Genomic DNA, 15792 nt, shown 5'->3' on the forward strand with positions numbered 1-15792 from the left:
GGAGATGAGAGACGTAAGGGCCGGGAGAAGGGGCCAGAGTTACCCCTTCGGGTTTTAACCCATCCGGGCCCAAAGTCGCCCGCTTCCCCCTCTTTTTGCAGCAGCAGGTTCAGGGGTGTTCACAGCCAAGAGCTGCTTTGCTCCTGCCCCCAGGAACTCATGGGTGTACGGCCTGGTTCCTCACCCTGGGGCAGTGAAAAGCACCCAGTGAGCTCAGCATCTCCCACAGAGCCAGGGTCTAGAGCCCCCTGCATCCCAGCACCTTCGTACCTCCATCCCCTCCCACCTTCCAGACCTTTCAGCCAAGTTTTTAACATCCCCAGATGTTACAAAGGTGTAAAGAAGTAGCATCCTACAAATGTTTGAGGCTATCCTGTAAATGTTGGGGGAATTGAGAGCAATTTGCACCAACAACTCGCTGGCCAAGCGTCAGGTATAGCCATCTTTTCTTTATTTCTAGGTGGAAAGCTATGTGGGTCACGTCCGTAACCTGACGGAGGAAAGGGATGCTATCACCACTGAGTATGAAACAGAAAACGAACAGCTCAGGCTTGAGCTGGCACGGCTGCAGCTGCAGCAGGGTAATCCTTTCCCTCCACAACGCGGTCTAAGGAGATGGGTTAACAGGTAGTGGTGTTACGGGCCTTTCAGCAGAGCTGGTTTAAAGCTTCTCTGAGAGCAGAGCAGCATTTCTCAGTGAGTTCTGCTAGACCAGGGTGTGTGGTATGTCATTTGGGAGGTTGGCAGCAGTGTTAATGAAACATTAGAACTGATTTGTAATCGACTTAGAGGTTCTTGTCTGCTTTTACTACCTTTATTCAGCGAACTGGGCTTCATGTGGCTTCTCACTTCATGTGGCTCTGTTGTTGCACTAAGCATCTTCCAGATGCTGTTTGAAGAATAGAATTAATGGTGCTGTTTGTTTGCCAACTCTAAATTATTGGACAGTGACTCCTTGGGTCGAGCTGTGTCGAGCTGTGTTCCCGCTGAAGTCATTTTAAGTGCCATTGCCTTAGACAAAGTCCACATTTTTTAAAACAACTTTGAAGGGCGGTGGTATGTTTGTGACGGTGTTTCAAAACTTGTCCTGTGTGCTTATTTTAGTATAGTAATTTTCTTTAAAACAAATTATTTCACTTATATTTCACTTCAGATTATTTGCTTTCTTCTCAAACTCTGGAATCACTTCCAGTAAGGGCAAATACATTTTGCTGATTTTGATTTTCTTCAGTCTTCCTAGTCCTCTCCTGAGCTTTGAGTGCTGCTGATAGCACACCCTTATCGTTGACTCCTCCTTTTGTCGTGTGTATCATCCTGGGCTTAAGGCAAAATTGGGGGTGATAGCACAGCTTGAATGGTTTCCTTGCTATGCACACTTTACCTGGGGAGGCAAATCTGGGAATTTGGGGAAATTGATTGTGGTTTTGGGTCTCGGTTCGGTTTTGGCCAGCCTGCAGGTTTCAGGGAGCACATCTGATGGAGAGACTTTTCAAAGGTGGGTGTGCTTAAGCACCACCTGAAAATCTGGTTCCTCTGGGTATGTAAAGCCATCATTTAGTGTTGAAAATGCTGGTACGCAATGGTTTAAATGACTAACGAGCCTTTGGAAGCATTGCTGTGGCAGAAAACTTTATTACTGCTTATTTTCTCATCTTCCCCACAAGGTGGCAGGCAAATGACAAAAATGTCCTGAAAGCTGGCTTTGCATTTATTTCCTCATAATGGCTCCGCTCCTTTGGACTTTTTCCTTTTCTTTTTTTTTTTTTTTTTTTTTTTTAAGGATTCTTGTGGTTGTTGAGCAATGATTAACACTCAGATGGAAATAGAAATCCACATCTGCTACCCTGGTGGATTGGGGTTTTTGTGGTTCTGTGGGTGCTTTGGTGCCATGCGGTGTTGCTGTGCAGCTTTCTGGAGGAGTTTGCTTTGGGATATTGCTGTCAGATTTTGGTTTTTAAGAGTTGTTACTACCTTACTGATGGCATTAGCTGTGGTCCTGTGATATGCACTGATAACATAGTGATCTGGGCAGTGGATGAAGCCCTGCCTTCTACCGGGCTGTCCTCCGCAGTGAGGGATGCCAGCCCTGACGTGTTTTGGGATGCTTGTAGATCGTTTTCTTGAGGGACTGGTCTTTTGCTTTGCAGGTCAGCCTCTTGACAAAAAAAACCCGCTCACTGGCCATCTCTGGTGCAGAGCGGATGGATTTGCTCGTGCTTTAGCTGCTGCACTTTCTCAAAGACTTCTGTCAGGCCTTTGCCTGCTCCGGGTCTCTAACGTAACCTCTGCTGCAGGGTTCAATGCTGCATCGCTGTGTCTGTTCCCTGGCCCTCTGCTTTTCATCAGAGTTTGTGCAAACCAACCCAGAGATGCCTCCTGAGCCCCGTGGGTTGTAGGACAGGCTGAAGGTCTTCAGCTAGAAGTTGACTTTCCTATGGGTCTTACTTCTCTTATTTGTGAGGGGCAGCTGGTTGTCTTTAGTAGGGATGAGATGGTACTGCAGATCAGGCTGGAAACAGGGCTGGAGAAGGGCCCTGTGGCAAGGCAGACCCCAGTCTACTGGGATTGTTAAACGAAAATGTGGGCAAGGCAAGAAGAGAGGATGGTGGTGGTAGGGAGCTTTTGGGAGGCTTGAAACAATAACGAGTTCAGATGGGAAGGGGCAGTTGAGGACAGAGGCTGGTTCAAGCCTGTGGTACAAAGGAGGGGCCTGACCTGTGAATGGTGAGGTGCAAGTGGCCAGGATCTGTCCTGATCTTGCTCATCGTGACAAGTGGGAGTCCCAGCTTTGGGGAGCTGAGAGGTCAGGAAGGGAAGAGGCAAAGACTGGGGTAGATACAGGAGATCGCTTGGGTGGGCTCTTGGGACCGTGCACGCTCCTTCTTCCAAAAGCAGCCAAACAGATCGGAAGCTCTGCTTGGTCTGAGGATTGCTGGGAGCAATTCAATCTGCTAAAAGCTGTTTCTGATGATAAAAAGTAAGTTTCTGCTTCCACATTTACTTCTTGACTGGAATGGGCTCGAAGGGTTACTGCAGAGAGCAGCCACGGCTGGTTTTATGTTGGGCTATTGATCTGAGCTTTACCTCATTTGGTACCTCTGCCCAGAGTGAAATTTTTCCTTTCCTCGAGGCAGTTTGTAATCCGTTTCCGATGGTTCTTGTCGAATACGCCTCAGTGTTTTTGGAGGGCAGATCGATAACTCATGTGCTGCATTACCAAAAGCCTTTCTGAAAAAGAAATGTAACGGCAGTAAAACACAATGTTGTTGGGGGCTTGCCTCGATCTGTTGAAGAAGTGGAACAAAAAGAATAAATAGTCATGGCCTGAGCTTGTTTATTGTAACAGCTGTACTGCTTAAACGTACCCAACATGGATGAGAGGCTGCAGCTTCTGTCATGGGTATGAGGATAGCAGTGAACTGCTTATTTCTGAGAAACTTCCTGGGGTAAGACACCTTTGCAAATAGAAAACTGGCTTCCAAAGAAGCGAGTGCGGAAGTGGTGCAGGAGATAGGTGCTGGTGGGAATGCATCAGTGCAGTGGTGTTTGATCTTCTCAAATAGGACATGTTTGAGATACTCCTAAGAAATTAGTGGGTTTTACAAGCAGGTGGTCTGTACAGATCTACAACAGGCGCCCCTCATCCTCCCAAATCCTTTTCCTCTTCACCCTGTAGAAGATTTCTAGGTTTTGTTACCCCAAACCATACTGCTTAGGTGTAGGGGAAATATTTGCTAGTAAAACTGTCAGTGTAGGAGCCACCGTATGAGTTCAGAGCATTGGTCCAAAAAGGAGATGGTTGTCCTTGTTTTGCCCATAAAGCAGAGCAGCTTTCAGCTTATTTTAGATGGGATTTGGTAAAGCTGAGAGGAAACTGCAAGGCAAGTTGAAGGCAAGGGGGATTTTTCAGTTCTGTATGAGCTGTGGGCTCTTCATAATGTACGTGGAGCAAGTGGTCAGCTATTTTTAAACTGCAAAACACGATATTTTGCTCTGCTTCATGGAGGAAAGCTGCAAGTCAGCCATGTTTGACCTCTTCATTGAACAAGCTGTAATTTGTAACCACAGGGGAAGGCAAACGGGAAACCGCAGGGTGTTTTCCATCCATAGGGCTGGACAGAGCTGGCTGCAAAATGCAGAGTGGAAACATGCGATTGATTTGAGCCTTAGGATGTGATTGCACCGGGTCCCCTGTTAAATCCCGTGTATGGAAGTGAGGAACAGACTTTTCCAGAGCTGTGTATGTATCCTGTGTAAGAGTATGAGGAATATTTGCTCTGCTTCACTTCACCTGTGTACCTTCAAACAACAGGTCTGTTACCAGAAGCAGTCCTTGGCCTGGGTTTATGGCTGGTTTTGGAGGAATGGGTCAGGGATGCTGTTCAAAGAGTGATTTCTAAAGTCATGTACTCCCGAGTCCCTTTGTGCTCCCGGGGTGCTGTTTCTCCAACTGCTTCAGGCCCTTCTTGGTTCCTTTCTGTGCTTTCCTACTGTATCACATGGGATCCAACACCCCGATCTCCACCACGGGCCATACATCACTGCTGAGCGTGAGGAAAAACAAGATATTCAGATCCACCTCCCTACCAGACAGTCCTTAGGAAAATAAGGATGTTCTGCTTATAAGTGACATGGTATTTTGTGTCTCTTCTTCGGAAGAAAATTATTATGATTGCTTGTCTGTCTGGTTTCTCTCAATGCCTTTTTAATCTGTTTAATTTTCATGAAACTGTGTTAAGGAGTAAAAGGGTTGGGGATAACCAGGTTGGTGAAGCTTAGATGCCGGGTAGAGGAAAACAATCATCATAACCCTCCCACTTAAGGCAAGGCTGGAGAACTCGGTCAAGATGCAGCAGGTCCTATCACTTGCTTGGCAGGCAGGGCAATGGATGTGAGCGGGGGCAGATCAGAAACACTGGGGGGCAGATGGAATAGGGCTGAGATAAGAACAGGATAGGAGGCAGAAAGGGAGGTGGGAAGCAGGAGAAGAGACTAAATGTTTTATGAGCTCCAGGGCTGTTGTGGTGGGGAGTGTTTAGAGGAACTAGGATGCAGATCTGGAAGGAATTGGGCTTCGTTTGTTCCTCTGCTCACAGAAAGCCTTGTCTTGCAGAAGCCCAACTGAAGGAGGCCGAGGAGATGCTGGAACAGGAAGGCTTGTCCGAAATAGCTCACAGTAATGCCAGCGAACAGATTGCTTATTTACTGGTAGAAAGAATGACGCTGCTGGAGAAACTGGAGATTGCAGATCAGAAGTTGAATTTGCACAGCTGCATAGACGGGCTGTGCACGACAGAGCTTCAGGTACCTCCTGCTTTAGCTGCTCAGGCTGACTGAAAGCACGCTGGGGAAAAGGTTGTCTTTGAGATTTTTTTTTTTTTTTTTTAAGCAAAAATATTTCTCCTATCTATGAGGACACTGGATTCTTAATGTTGAATCTGACTTCTTTATTAGTTTTCAGACTTATACATTTACACTTGATTTGCTCCCACATCTTGCACAGGGATATTGAAGAGGATTAACTTTAACAGAGCAAATGTTAAAATTAGTATTTTAATTAAAATATAATTATAATTATAAAATATAATTATAATTATATAATTATTATGTGGTTGGTCTGAGGATCTTCATTGGGTAATAATGACTTTCTACTAACCCAGATTTCCTGATGGTCCAGGATTTAATTTCAGATGACTGAGTTCCCCTGAAATTCATTAATTTAAGGAAAAAACCCTTCCCTATACTTACAGTGAGGTTAAAAGTCTTCCTTTGTCTTCCAGCTGCTGAGCTGGAGGATGGAAGTTAAGCAAACCTCTGCTTACAAACGGAGTTCAGTAAATAAATTTCACAGCCTGACTTGATGATTGGCAGGTTAGAGGGGACCATCCATGTCTTGATTTTTTGTTTTCCGAGGTCGAAGTGAACAACGCTGACAAATGGGGGAGGAGTAGCAGCTACTGCACGTTGGAGAGACAGTTTGTGGCTGATCTTCTCAGTTAGGGAGATCTCCCTCCCACCAAGGCCACCAATTTCCACCTGCTGGCTCTTGTAGCTGTTTCTCCTGCATTGCTGTGCTTGCTGGCCTCATCCATAACTTAGCTGTGACAGCAATGGCTGTGGGATGTACAGGAGCATAAAAATTGCTGCACTAGGCCGGGTCTGGAGCCTGTTTAGCCCTGTGGTATTTGTGATACAGAGCGTTAAGTTTTACTTCTTTTTCCCAATCTCCTTCTGCCACTTCAGAAGTGGCCAGGCCAGGTTGCTCCTGCCTGGGACCCAGTGGGTGAGCTTAGGGGAGAAGGCTCCAGGCTGCAAGGGGAACGTGAGAGGGTCAGGAGCTGCACCCCCCCTACAAAGAGCAGCCAGCCAGGACTCACAGGAAAGCCCTCCTGGGGACAGAGGAGACCAGCAGGGTTTGGTGACCTCCAAAGTAGGGCTTGGCTGGAAGCAAGAGCTGCCTGCTGAGGCACAACTAGGTGCCATTTCACTTCTGTCACATCTTCTGTCACTACCCTGAATTTCCGTGGAGTTGAAAAGCTTCTTGGCCTTCTATGGGCGAGCTTGCTGGAGGAGGGAGGCTCGACGTGCCTGCTGCACAGTTTGGCTTGGCTTGGGCTGCGTTGTGCCATCTGACCAGAAGCCAAATGCGAAACCTCAGAAGACAGTGTCGTAGGAGAGCAAATATGTTGTGACAGTTCGTCAGAAATGCTCCCCTTGCCTCCAGTGGCATGCAGTGTCTGAACCAGAGGTGCTATCGTTGTGTCTAGTAGTCCTCGATTAATTTTTCTTCCATGAATTTGGTTCTTGTTAACTCCTTGCAGTTTTCTTACATCCTCAACATCTTGTAGCAAGGACTTTCACAGTTCAGTTACTGTCACATGAAGTTCCTTTGTTTCAACCTACCATCTCCTGGCTTCGTTTGATTCTTTCCAGCTCTTGTATTAAGAGGGAGTGAACAATTGCCTTTTTATCTGCCTTTTCTGTGCCACTTGGCATTTTACTGACCTCAAGAGCATCCCTTTCTGGCTGGAGAGTCCTAGCCTGCCTAACTATTGTAGGGTTTGGTGTCCTTCAGGATTCATGCATGGTACAATAACACCTTCAAATGTAAATATCCACCTCGAAATCAAAGAATCTGTTTGCAGTGAGGCAGAGAAACTTCCCCAATGTGCTGTCTCCCACTCTTGGATAAAAAATGCCTCTCTGCAAATCCTGAATAATCTACCCGTGAATGCCTGTCACTCAATACGAATATTTGCTGCATTTTTTCCTATGAAGCAGGGTAACAGAAACCTCAGTATAGTTAAAAAGGGGAAGCAGAGATGTAACCTTCCAGTGAACCACATCTGCTACCAAGCATTTATCAGGTTGCCACGGCTGAGGGAGGGAAGGAAGTAGGGCCAGGGCAGATGAAGGACACAGATGTCTGCAAATCATGTTGAATCCAAACCTTGTTGCACGGAGCTCGTCCTTCTGAGGATGCATCTGACTTCTAGCAGTCCCCTCTCAGGACCGTTCTTTCTAATGATCCTGTAATGAACGTGTTTCTGTAACAGGACTGGTCCTGAATGTTGGATAACGATGCAGGGAGTGTTGTTTCAGCTGGGCTGGGTGAAGGACAGCGCCAAGGCAAAGTCTTGTATGTGGAGATAATGTAGGCTGTCTATGTCTGAAGAACAAGGTGGAGTTTACCCGAATTCGTCCTGGTACGTGGTGCCAGAGTCCCCTAGCAGGCAGACAGGCCTGTAACTACCTGACTTTTACCCACTTTTCATGCGGCTGTTGAGGAGTGAGACTTACTAAAGGAAAATGCATTCTTGCATTATCAAAACGCATTACAAGCTTAATGCTCCTTGTTGCTAATCGAACACAACTCCTCTGCAGTTCTTATACTGGGCATCTTTCTTTCTATGTTTTTAAAACCAGGTGAAAGACATATTTTCCAGGAAAACAGTTTCTCTAAAGCAGACTGTTTTTTTCTCCCCAGATGATGTCATTGCTGTCCATGCTTGTGAACTAGAAACTGTTGATTGAGCACTCCATTGTTTGGGTAGCATCACACTTGTTTTACAGAATCATTAGAGTCACAGCAGTGTTACAGGTTAATAGGTTAATTGCTCTTGTTACTCTGTTTACTGGAACGTGTAGCCTTTCTTATTCTCAAATGACCTGTTACGTACTTGTTTCGCTCGTAGACTGGAGGTCCAGATACGTTCCTGCCTGTTACAGAAATGAATGCAGCTTTTAGCCAGACTGCTCAAGCATAATTGATTTTTTTTTTTTTTTTTGGATGCATCCTTGCTAATGCAAAAAGCCAGGGTACAAACACGCGTCTTTGTGTAGTCAGCTCTAATATATACATGGGGAAATGCTTCCTGAGCTCTTGTAGGGGGCATGTCATGTATGAGCATGCTCACCTCTCTAGAGCTAAGGTGCAAAATATTAATGACGGCCAACCTCCTGAACATTAGCAAATCCTTGATGCTGGTTCATGTGTGCAGGAGTCTGTTAACTCCATAAGTGGTTCAAAAGAGAGGGACACAGGGAAGTAACCCGGTGTTTCTCTGATAAAGTGAGCCAAGTGTGCTCAGCACCAGTGTATTTCATTGGGCAAAGCTGAGCCCACAGGGTCTAAAAGGAAGATGCAAGGAGATCACAGGTTTTAAAAAAAGTAGTGAGCCTGCCAAGTTCCCAGTACTAGCTGAGACAACTGAGGGATTGTCGCAAGGCTTTGGGGTAACTCTGGTTGAAACAGTCTCTTCAAATATAAGGTATGATTATAATCCCCCTTCTAATCAAGATATGTTGAAACTGAAAATCCTGTGCAGTGATGTCAAGGGATACACAGCAGCATGCTTTCTGATCATTTATTAAATCTCTTTCTGTGCAAGGATGAGTTCGATCACGTTCATCAGACATTAGAAGTTGAATTCCAACAACAGCATGAATCCACACAGCTTTCTGGAGAGACAATGAATAAGGTAACACATTTGCATGTATTCCTGATGATGGCGTGGCACACAGTTGAGATTTCAAGTACCGTGTCTGTTCTTAAGCATGCTGTGAGGTGTTTTTATTGTTTTTAGCTGATGGGATGCGAGTGAGCTCTGAACTTCAGGCTGTGCAACCACATCAGTCTGGTGCTACGCATGAGTTAATTGCTGCTTCTGAGAGCCGGGATTAACATCTTGCCAGCTTTGGGTCAGGGCTGGCTTGTAAGCACTCATGTGCCTTTAACGGTAGCCACAAAGAAATGTCATTGGAGATGAACGGACCAAAGTTGAGAGGGAGAGAAATAGCTATTTTTGTATCAGCTGAAATGACTTTTCTGCAGAATCACAGGTCAGTGGGAGTGGTCTCTGGCTCCTGTGCTCTAGGAGTGAGCGCAGACTGGAAGAGGAGGTTAGCAGTCTGGGCTGGCTTGGGGCTAGCTCTCACAATGGCCATGGGGCCGCAAATGTGTAGAATTGACTTGTTCTTGGAGCAAACTCTCACAGGGTGTGGTGGAGCCCTCTGCTTGGAAAACCTCATGTATTGTGTGTTTAAAAACACATCGTAATTAATGGCATTGTCTCAGGGAGGGAAAAACAAAGCCTTGTGTAGGGGAACACACCATGCTGTTCACCACCTGTGTTTTTGCATGTGCCCATGGTGAAGAGGATTGACTGCTGTGTGTTTGTCTCCTGCCTCTGCAGTGGCTTCCCCAAGCTCACCTGCTTTCTGTTTGTGTTGCCAGCCTTGTTCTGGCGGGTCAGGAGTAGAGCAGAGGGTGGACCTGCCTTGGTCACATCACCAGGAGGAGGGTTGTCTCGTTTCCGTTGGAGCATTAGCCCTTGTGTTTCAGTCCTACAGGGAAGAGCTGGAGAGGGAACAAGCGTCACGTGCAAGAGTTGAACGAGATCTGGATGAGGCCACACAGAGGCTGATGATGGCCCAGGAGGAGATCCAGAGGTTGACAGACGAGCTGGATGCACAAAGAAAGGAACAGAGCAAAATAGGTAAGCACTTCTCTTGTGGCCAATCCTAATTACTGGCCTGCACTTAGCCCATCCCTGGTTAGTGTAAGCCTTTGACTTCTCACCCAGGGGAGTTGGAGGCGGGCTGTCCTGTGTCCTGTCTGCTTGTAATGTGGAAAAATCGGTGTCAGATGTTAGCCTGGTACCTAGGAGAACTGAATGCAGTTGTTAACAGTCACAAATCAATTAATTCTGAGTGGGGAAAGCTGAGACATGGGGTTATCTGATCTGTGATTACAGCAGCAGGGTCTTGACTGAATTCCTCTCCCTGGCTCATATACAGGGAGAAATTTATGCCCTGGGAGGGGGATGGAGAGGAAATGATGACTTGATCCAGAAACAGAGTAGCTAAAATACCACATACACAGTGTTAGCACAGCCGGACCACTAGGTTCTTAAATGCTGTGTTTGGGATGCTGGCTCCTTAGGAGCCACTAAGTGCTTATAACTGGAGCTTATCAGCAGTCTTGAAGTGACTGGTTAGATACTTAACACTGCTAATATTTGCTTAACCTCCTTCTTGAAATAACTGTTGTTGACCAGCCCTTAAGTGTTACATTTTTTTAAAAATACCGACTGTAAAAATAAACAGTTTTTTGGAGGGAAATCAAACTACTTGATAAAGCTCCTGTTGGAACGGTGCCTAAGCCAGGTGCTGCACTGCTACTTCCTACAGGAGATTTCCCGAGCAGAGAAGAGTAGAGTCCCCATCCTTGGAGGTATTTAAAAGAAGGATAGATGAGGTGCTTAGGGATATGGTTTAGTGGTGGGATGGCAGGGTTAGGTTAACGGTTGGACTCGATGATCTTAAAGGTCTTTTCCAACCAAAGCGATTCTATGATTCTATAAAACACTGTTTTTTGGATCATGGAATCATAGAGTCGTTTAGGTTGGAAAAGCCCTTTAAGATCACCAAGCCCAACCGTTCCCCTAACCCTGCCATCCCACCACCCTGTCAGGCAGTTGTAGGGAGTGATAAGAGCTCCCCTCAGCCTCCTCTTCTCCAGACTGAACACCCCCAGCTCCCCCAGCCGCTCCCCATCAGCCTTTGGGCTCCAGACCCCTCCCCAGCTCCGGTGCCCTTCTCTGGACATGCTCCAGCCCCTCCATGTCCTTCATGTAGTGAGGGGCCCAACCCTGACCCCAGCATTTGAGGGGCGGCCTCACCAGTGCCCAGGACAGGGGCATGGTCACTGCCCTGCTCACCACACTAAATGCTTTTTCTCTGGGTTATTTAAATTGTCCCAAAACCTGCGATACAGAATTTCAGTGGAGAACAGCAAAATGTGATGAGGTAACACATTCCTGCCCCAGGTGCCTTTGCAGACTGATTCACTTAAGGGGACTGTTACCACCTGGGTAGGGTTTGTGTGTGAACCACAGGTCCTGATGCTGACCTCACAGCTCATGCATAACACTCAGACCTAGCTAAACTTTCCTGCCAGCCTCCAAACCCATCATTTACAGCCTTTTAATCAAAGGCAGGGAAACAAGCACTCTGCGGGCATCTGCTTTGTGTATTGATTGATACATATGCATCCCTGGGGATGGAGCAAGCTGTGTGTTGCAGCCTCCAAACAGTACCGCTTCTCCAGATCACAGATGGGCTGCAGCGAGCGACTCCTCTCAGTGGATCATAGCCTGCGTGGGGAAATCTGTGTTTTATAATCTTCTTAAGTATCAAATGAATATAAGGCTTGTCAAACTGTGAGTAAGGGTTTAATGCTTGTTACATCTGTGTGGTTTACTATGCTGCGAGTGTTAGTGTGCAAAATTAGCATTATCATTTCTTAGTGGCTCCCTCAGTGATGTATATCTGCATGTATTCTCCTCCAGACGAGCTTCTAACTGTTCTATAAATAAATAGATTTTCTAATAAAAACCTAAAATGAAATCTCTGCTCTTTAGTGAAACTCCACCTAAGCAGTGTATTTTGGTTCCGTGATAACTTGCAGCTGCTTTTCTTGTGTTGAAGACAAAATACAAGGCTGCTCCTGGCCAGTTCGTAAGCCCAGTTATTGGGTCTTTGGTGATGGTGATTAGAGATTTTAAATTGTGTGCCTAGCTGCCTGCTGCTTTAATTTTTTTTCTTTAGTTTCCCTTCAACTCTCTGTTTAACAAAGTGCATTAAAAATATTGCTGAGTTTTGTGTTCAGAAGCATACCAATGGACTGCCACAGCAAAACTGTCTCTGTTTTCCTTGTAGAACTGGCCTTGCGGTCAGCCCTGCAAGCACCTGAGAGCTGGGAGGAAGGGGGAAACGAATGGAGAGAGGGTGGTAAGTCATGCTGTTTACAAGCAGAGAAGATCCAGAATCCAACCTAAACGATTGTATGATTCTATGAATTTTATCCAGGCATTCTGTAGCAGTAAACAGGCTTTTCAGCAAAATGGACACTTTGGTAGAAGGTGTTCCTTGCCTTTTATTTTAAATTACAAAACTGAAATTCCAATATCAAAATCCTTGTTTGAAACAGAGGTTTGGGGCTGTGTGGGCGGGGGGTGGTTTTTTTGGTTTGGGTTTTTTTTTTTTTTTTTTTTTTGCCAGACTGGGAGCCAGAAAGAAGGTATGTTTTTATTTTTGCCCTGTTAAAAGTCGTATTTAAGCTGAAATTCCCTATGCCCAGTGTTAAGCTGAAAAGGGAAAATTCTTTGTTCACCTCTTATAGAATCACAGAATCATTTGGGTTGGGAAAGCCCTTTAAGCTCACCAAGCCCAACCGTTACCCTAACCCTGCCATCCCTCCACTAAACCCTGTCCCTAAGCACCTTGTCTGCCTGGCTTTTAAATCCCCCCAGGGATGGGGACTCGACCCCTTCCCTGGGCAGCCCCTTCCAGTGCCTGACAGCCCTTTTGGGGAAGAAATTTTTCCCAATGTCCAACCTAAACCTGCCCTGGCACAACTTGAGGCCATTTCCCCTCGTCCCATCGCCCGTTCCCTGGGAGCAGAGCCCGACCCCCCCAGCTCCCCCCTCCTGTCAGGCAGTTGTAGGGAGTGATAAGGGCTCCCCTCAGCCTCCTCTTCTCCAGACTGAACACCCCCAGTTTCTGTAAGGAAAACTCTTCTCACTAGTTTTACTTGAGATCAGGATACCAGCGCATACGCAGGTGCATTTCTGTCAGTGAGCTCCTAATACAAACATCTTTTCCCATTTCTTGCACTTGAAATACTGGACAGTCTGCGTTAATTGGTGTGATGGTTGCATATGTTTATTGGTTCAGAGTTGAAGGGTTGGTATGCAACCATAATTTTTACTGTACTGGGCATTTCATAAGTATTATTGCTAGCACAAGACTGATACACACAGTGACAATCACAACTGTGGTTGTGTTTCTGCTTGCAGTAAGTGATGAATTTTATGATGAAAATAAGAAATATGGGTGTTTGGCTTTTTCAAAGCTTACCCTAGTTGTTTGTGAAACCCATACCTAAATTTATCTGAGGTGAGGCATTTTCCATAATCTAGAGGTAAGCTGAATCCCTGGAGTAACTATGGAGAGATGCTGTGCTCCTGTAATAAATGTAGCACTGCTCTTGAGCCTGGATCTCCAGAAACATAAACCTCTACTCTGTGAATAAGAGAACGGTGTTCCCGTATGTATGGGGAACTCCCCTCTGTGCTGTTGTACACGTACACCTGTGTGTAAGGGCAATGCAACTTCAGAAATCTTATGCGTGTGATAGCCCTGCTCTGAGCTTGGTCAAGGGCCAAACCTGGTGTTGGTGCCCAGATTTTGCTGTTCTGTACAGACAGGGCTGATCTACAGAAGGCCATGGAGCACAACAGCAGGCTGGACAAGGAAATTCTGGCGCTGCGAGCACGGGTCCAAACGCTCGACTTGGAAAGAAAAGCGTTCCTTGATCTGGTGAGTACCCATCTCCTGCTGCTGGATCTCCTGGTCTGCTGTGGCACCAACAAACCCCTGCGTAGCTGATGCTCCTGGGTTTGCTCCTGACGCTTAGCCCTGCTCCTTAACCTGCCCCTGCCTCTCTCTTTCCCCTCTGTTTTCTAGTGAGTCTTTCTAGAGCTGCGGTTCTGATGTTTCACGGCTCATGGAGTAATAAACTTTGGGAAACGGGCAGAATAAATAACCAAAGAGCGTTTTAAAGCAGCTGCTGTTACTGTAGCCCTGAAAAAAAAAAAAAAATCAGCTCTCATAGCACCCTTCTGTGCATGAAGAGTTCGGTACTTCACCGAACCCCGAGAGGGCTGTGCATGCTCAAACTGAGTACGTGCTTTGGGGCTTGCAGCACAGAGCCCTGAAGTACACATTTTCCTGCGCCCAGCTCGATGCTTTCTTGTTAGTAGTCATGTTTGCACAAAATCAAGTGGGTAAATAGAATAGGCAACATTTCTACCTTTTCTTGGGGACTGTTATTAAAGACAGTGAATAATTTTAGTCTAAACCCCAACGCTAGCTGCTATTTAAACAATTTTAAATTTACGCTTGTGTTTTGATACCTCTCAGCCTCTTTGACTTTTTAATGTGGCTATGTTGATTTAATCAGGAGAAAATAAACTTACTCTTGGCTTTCTTAAGTGAATGCCACTACTATTGGTTTAATGTTTGACATAATAAATTTAGGATTCTCTAAATGCAATAATCTTTATCAACAAGGTAGTTCCTTACTGAGATTGCCAATAGTGAATTAATATAACAATCTGTTTCCCATTAAAACATGCCACTTGGCTCAAATTCCGTTTCTGTTCTTAGCTTTCCAACTCTTTATATCAGTCCTTCAGCAGCCTATAATTGGTTGCCAGTGGTGTATAATTACTTATGCCATCCCAGCACAGATAGCTCAGCAGCTGTCTCGCGGCTCTCTTGGATTAAAATGGGTATTTTTCAATTAATATAAGTATCTCTGAGAATACAATGCCCACCTCTTTACAGTAATATCGAAGACTTACTTTCTTGAATGTAATTTCTTCACACTTGAGGATTTAAAATTTTTAGTATGTAGTTCTGTTCCTCGCTTTTAAAATGTTGCTGGTTCTTCCTTAGCATAGCGTCTAAGCATATCTGTAATCTTGAACCTTGTATTTACAGGACAGTCTGTTACTGGTCTGCAAAAAAACCCTATTTAGTTCATATTCCTCATGGTTTATGTTTTTTTTAATTCCAAGTAGCATTTTCTTTGCTTTAGGATATTGCTTTTTTCAGTCACTATGCATACATACACGTGTGTATGTGTATTTTTTAAAAATATGTATTAAAAAATAAATATGTAAACAAAAAATGTACAGATACATGTAAGGTGTTGTTTTCTCTGTACCAAAAAAAATGTAGCCAGACTGCAATCACTTCCAACCAACCATGTTGTTAAGCTAAAAGCAAATGACCTTTATTCCTTAGGAATGGGGTTTAACTGTTGGCATAGAAGTTACAAACCCGCAATTTTTTTTTTGTTGAAGCTAAAAGCATACTTTATTGCAAGACCCAGGAGTTCTGCACCCTGAAGTCAATTTTTTGCTGCCGGGTGAGGAGCAGGCTGGCCACTTTGCTCTGGTTTGGTGGTCTGTGGGACACCGACCTCGTCCCTCCCATGCGCTCCACCATTTGGAGCATTGAGCCTTAACTGGTGTCTGTGCGGTGTGAGTCCGTGTGAGTGGGCTCTGCAGGTGCCTGTGGGTGAGGATGGAGGCACAGTATGAGGCTGAAGAAAGACAAATGCACACTGAGAAGGTGGTGTGTGTGAAAGCTTTGCGATGGCTGATGGCTCCGGAGCCTAGAAGTGCTGTTAAATTTGCAAAAAATCAAAAATCTGGGACA

The 15792-nt window shown here is 45.5% G+C and overlaps 1 protein-coding gene across 4 annotated transcripts in view; it reads left to right on the forward strand.

Annotated features, from left to right (window-relative positions):
- CCDC30 (coiled-coil domain containing 30) overlaps positions 1-15792 on the forward strand; it is a 37670-nt gene continuing 21878 nt past the window's right edge. The window contains exons 1-7 of one of the 4 annotated variants that reach the window (XM_035903736.1): positions 7-13; positions 461-581; positions 5114-5304; positions 8892-8981; positions 9845-9998; positions 12223-12294; positions 13769-13884. In XM_035903736.1, the coding sequence (XP_035759629.1) occupies positions 5140-5304; positions 8892-8981; positions 9845-9998; positions 12223-12294; positions 13769-13884 (597 nt within the window). In that variant the 5' untranslated portion in view covers positions 7-13; positions 461-581; positions 5114-5139. Of the gene's footprint in view, positions 14-460; positions 582-5113; positions 5305-8891; positions 8982-9844; positions 9999-11611; positions 11724-12222; positions 12295-13484; positions 13590-13768; positions 13885-15792 lie in introns of those variants that run through there. The other 3 variants (XM_035903737.1, XM_035903738.1, XM_035903739.1) reach the window with 3 other exon arrangements.

This window comes from Egretta garzetta, unplaced genomic scaffold (genome assembly GCF_000687185.1).
Source record: "Egretta garzetta isolate BGI_Z169 unplaced genomic scaffold, ASM68718v1 scaffold1151, whole genome shotgun sequence".
Lineage (NCBI taxonomy): Eukaryota > Metazoa > Chordata > Aves > Pelecaniformes > Ardeidae > Egretta > Egretta garzetta.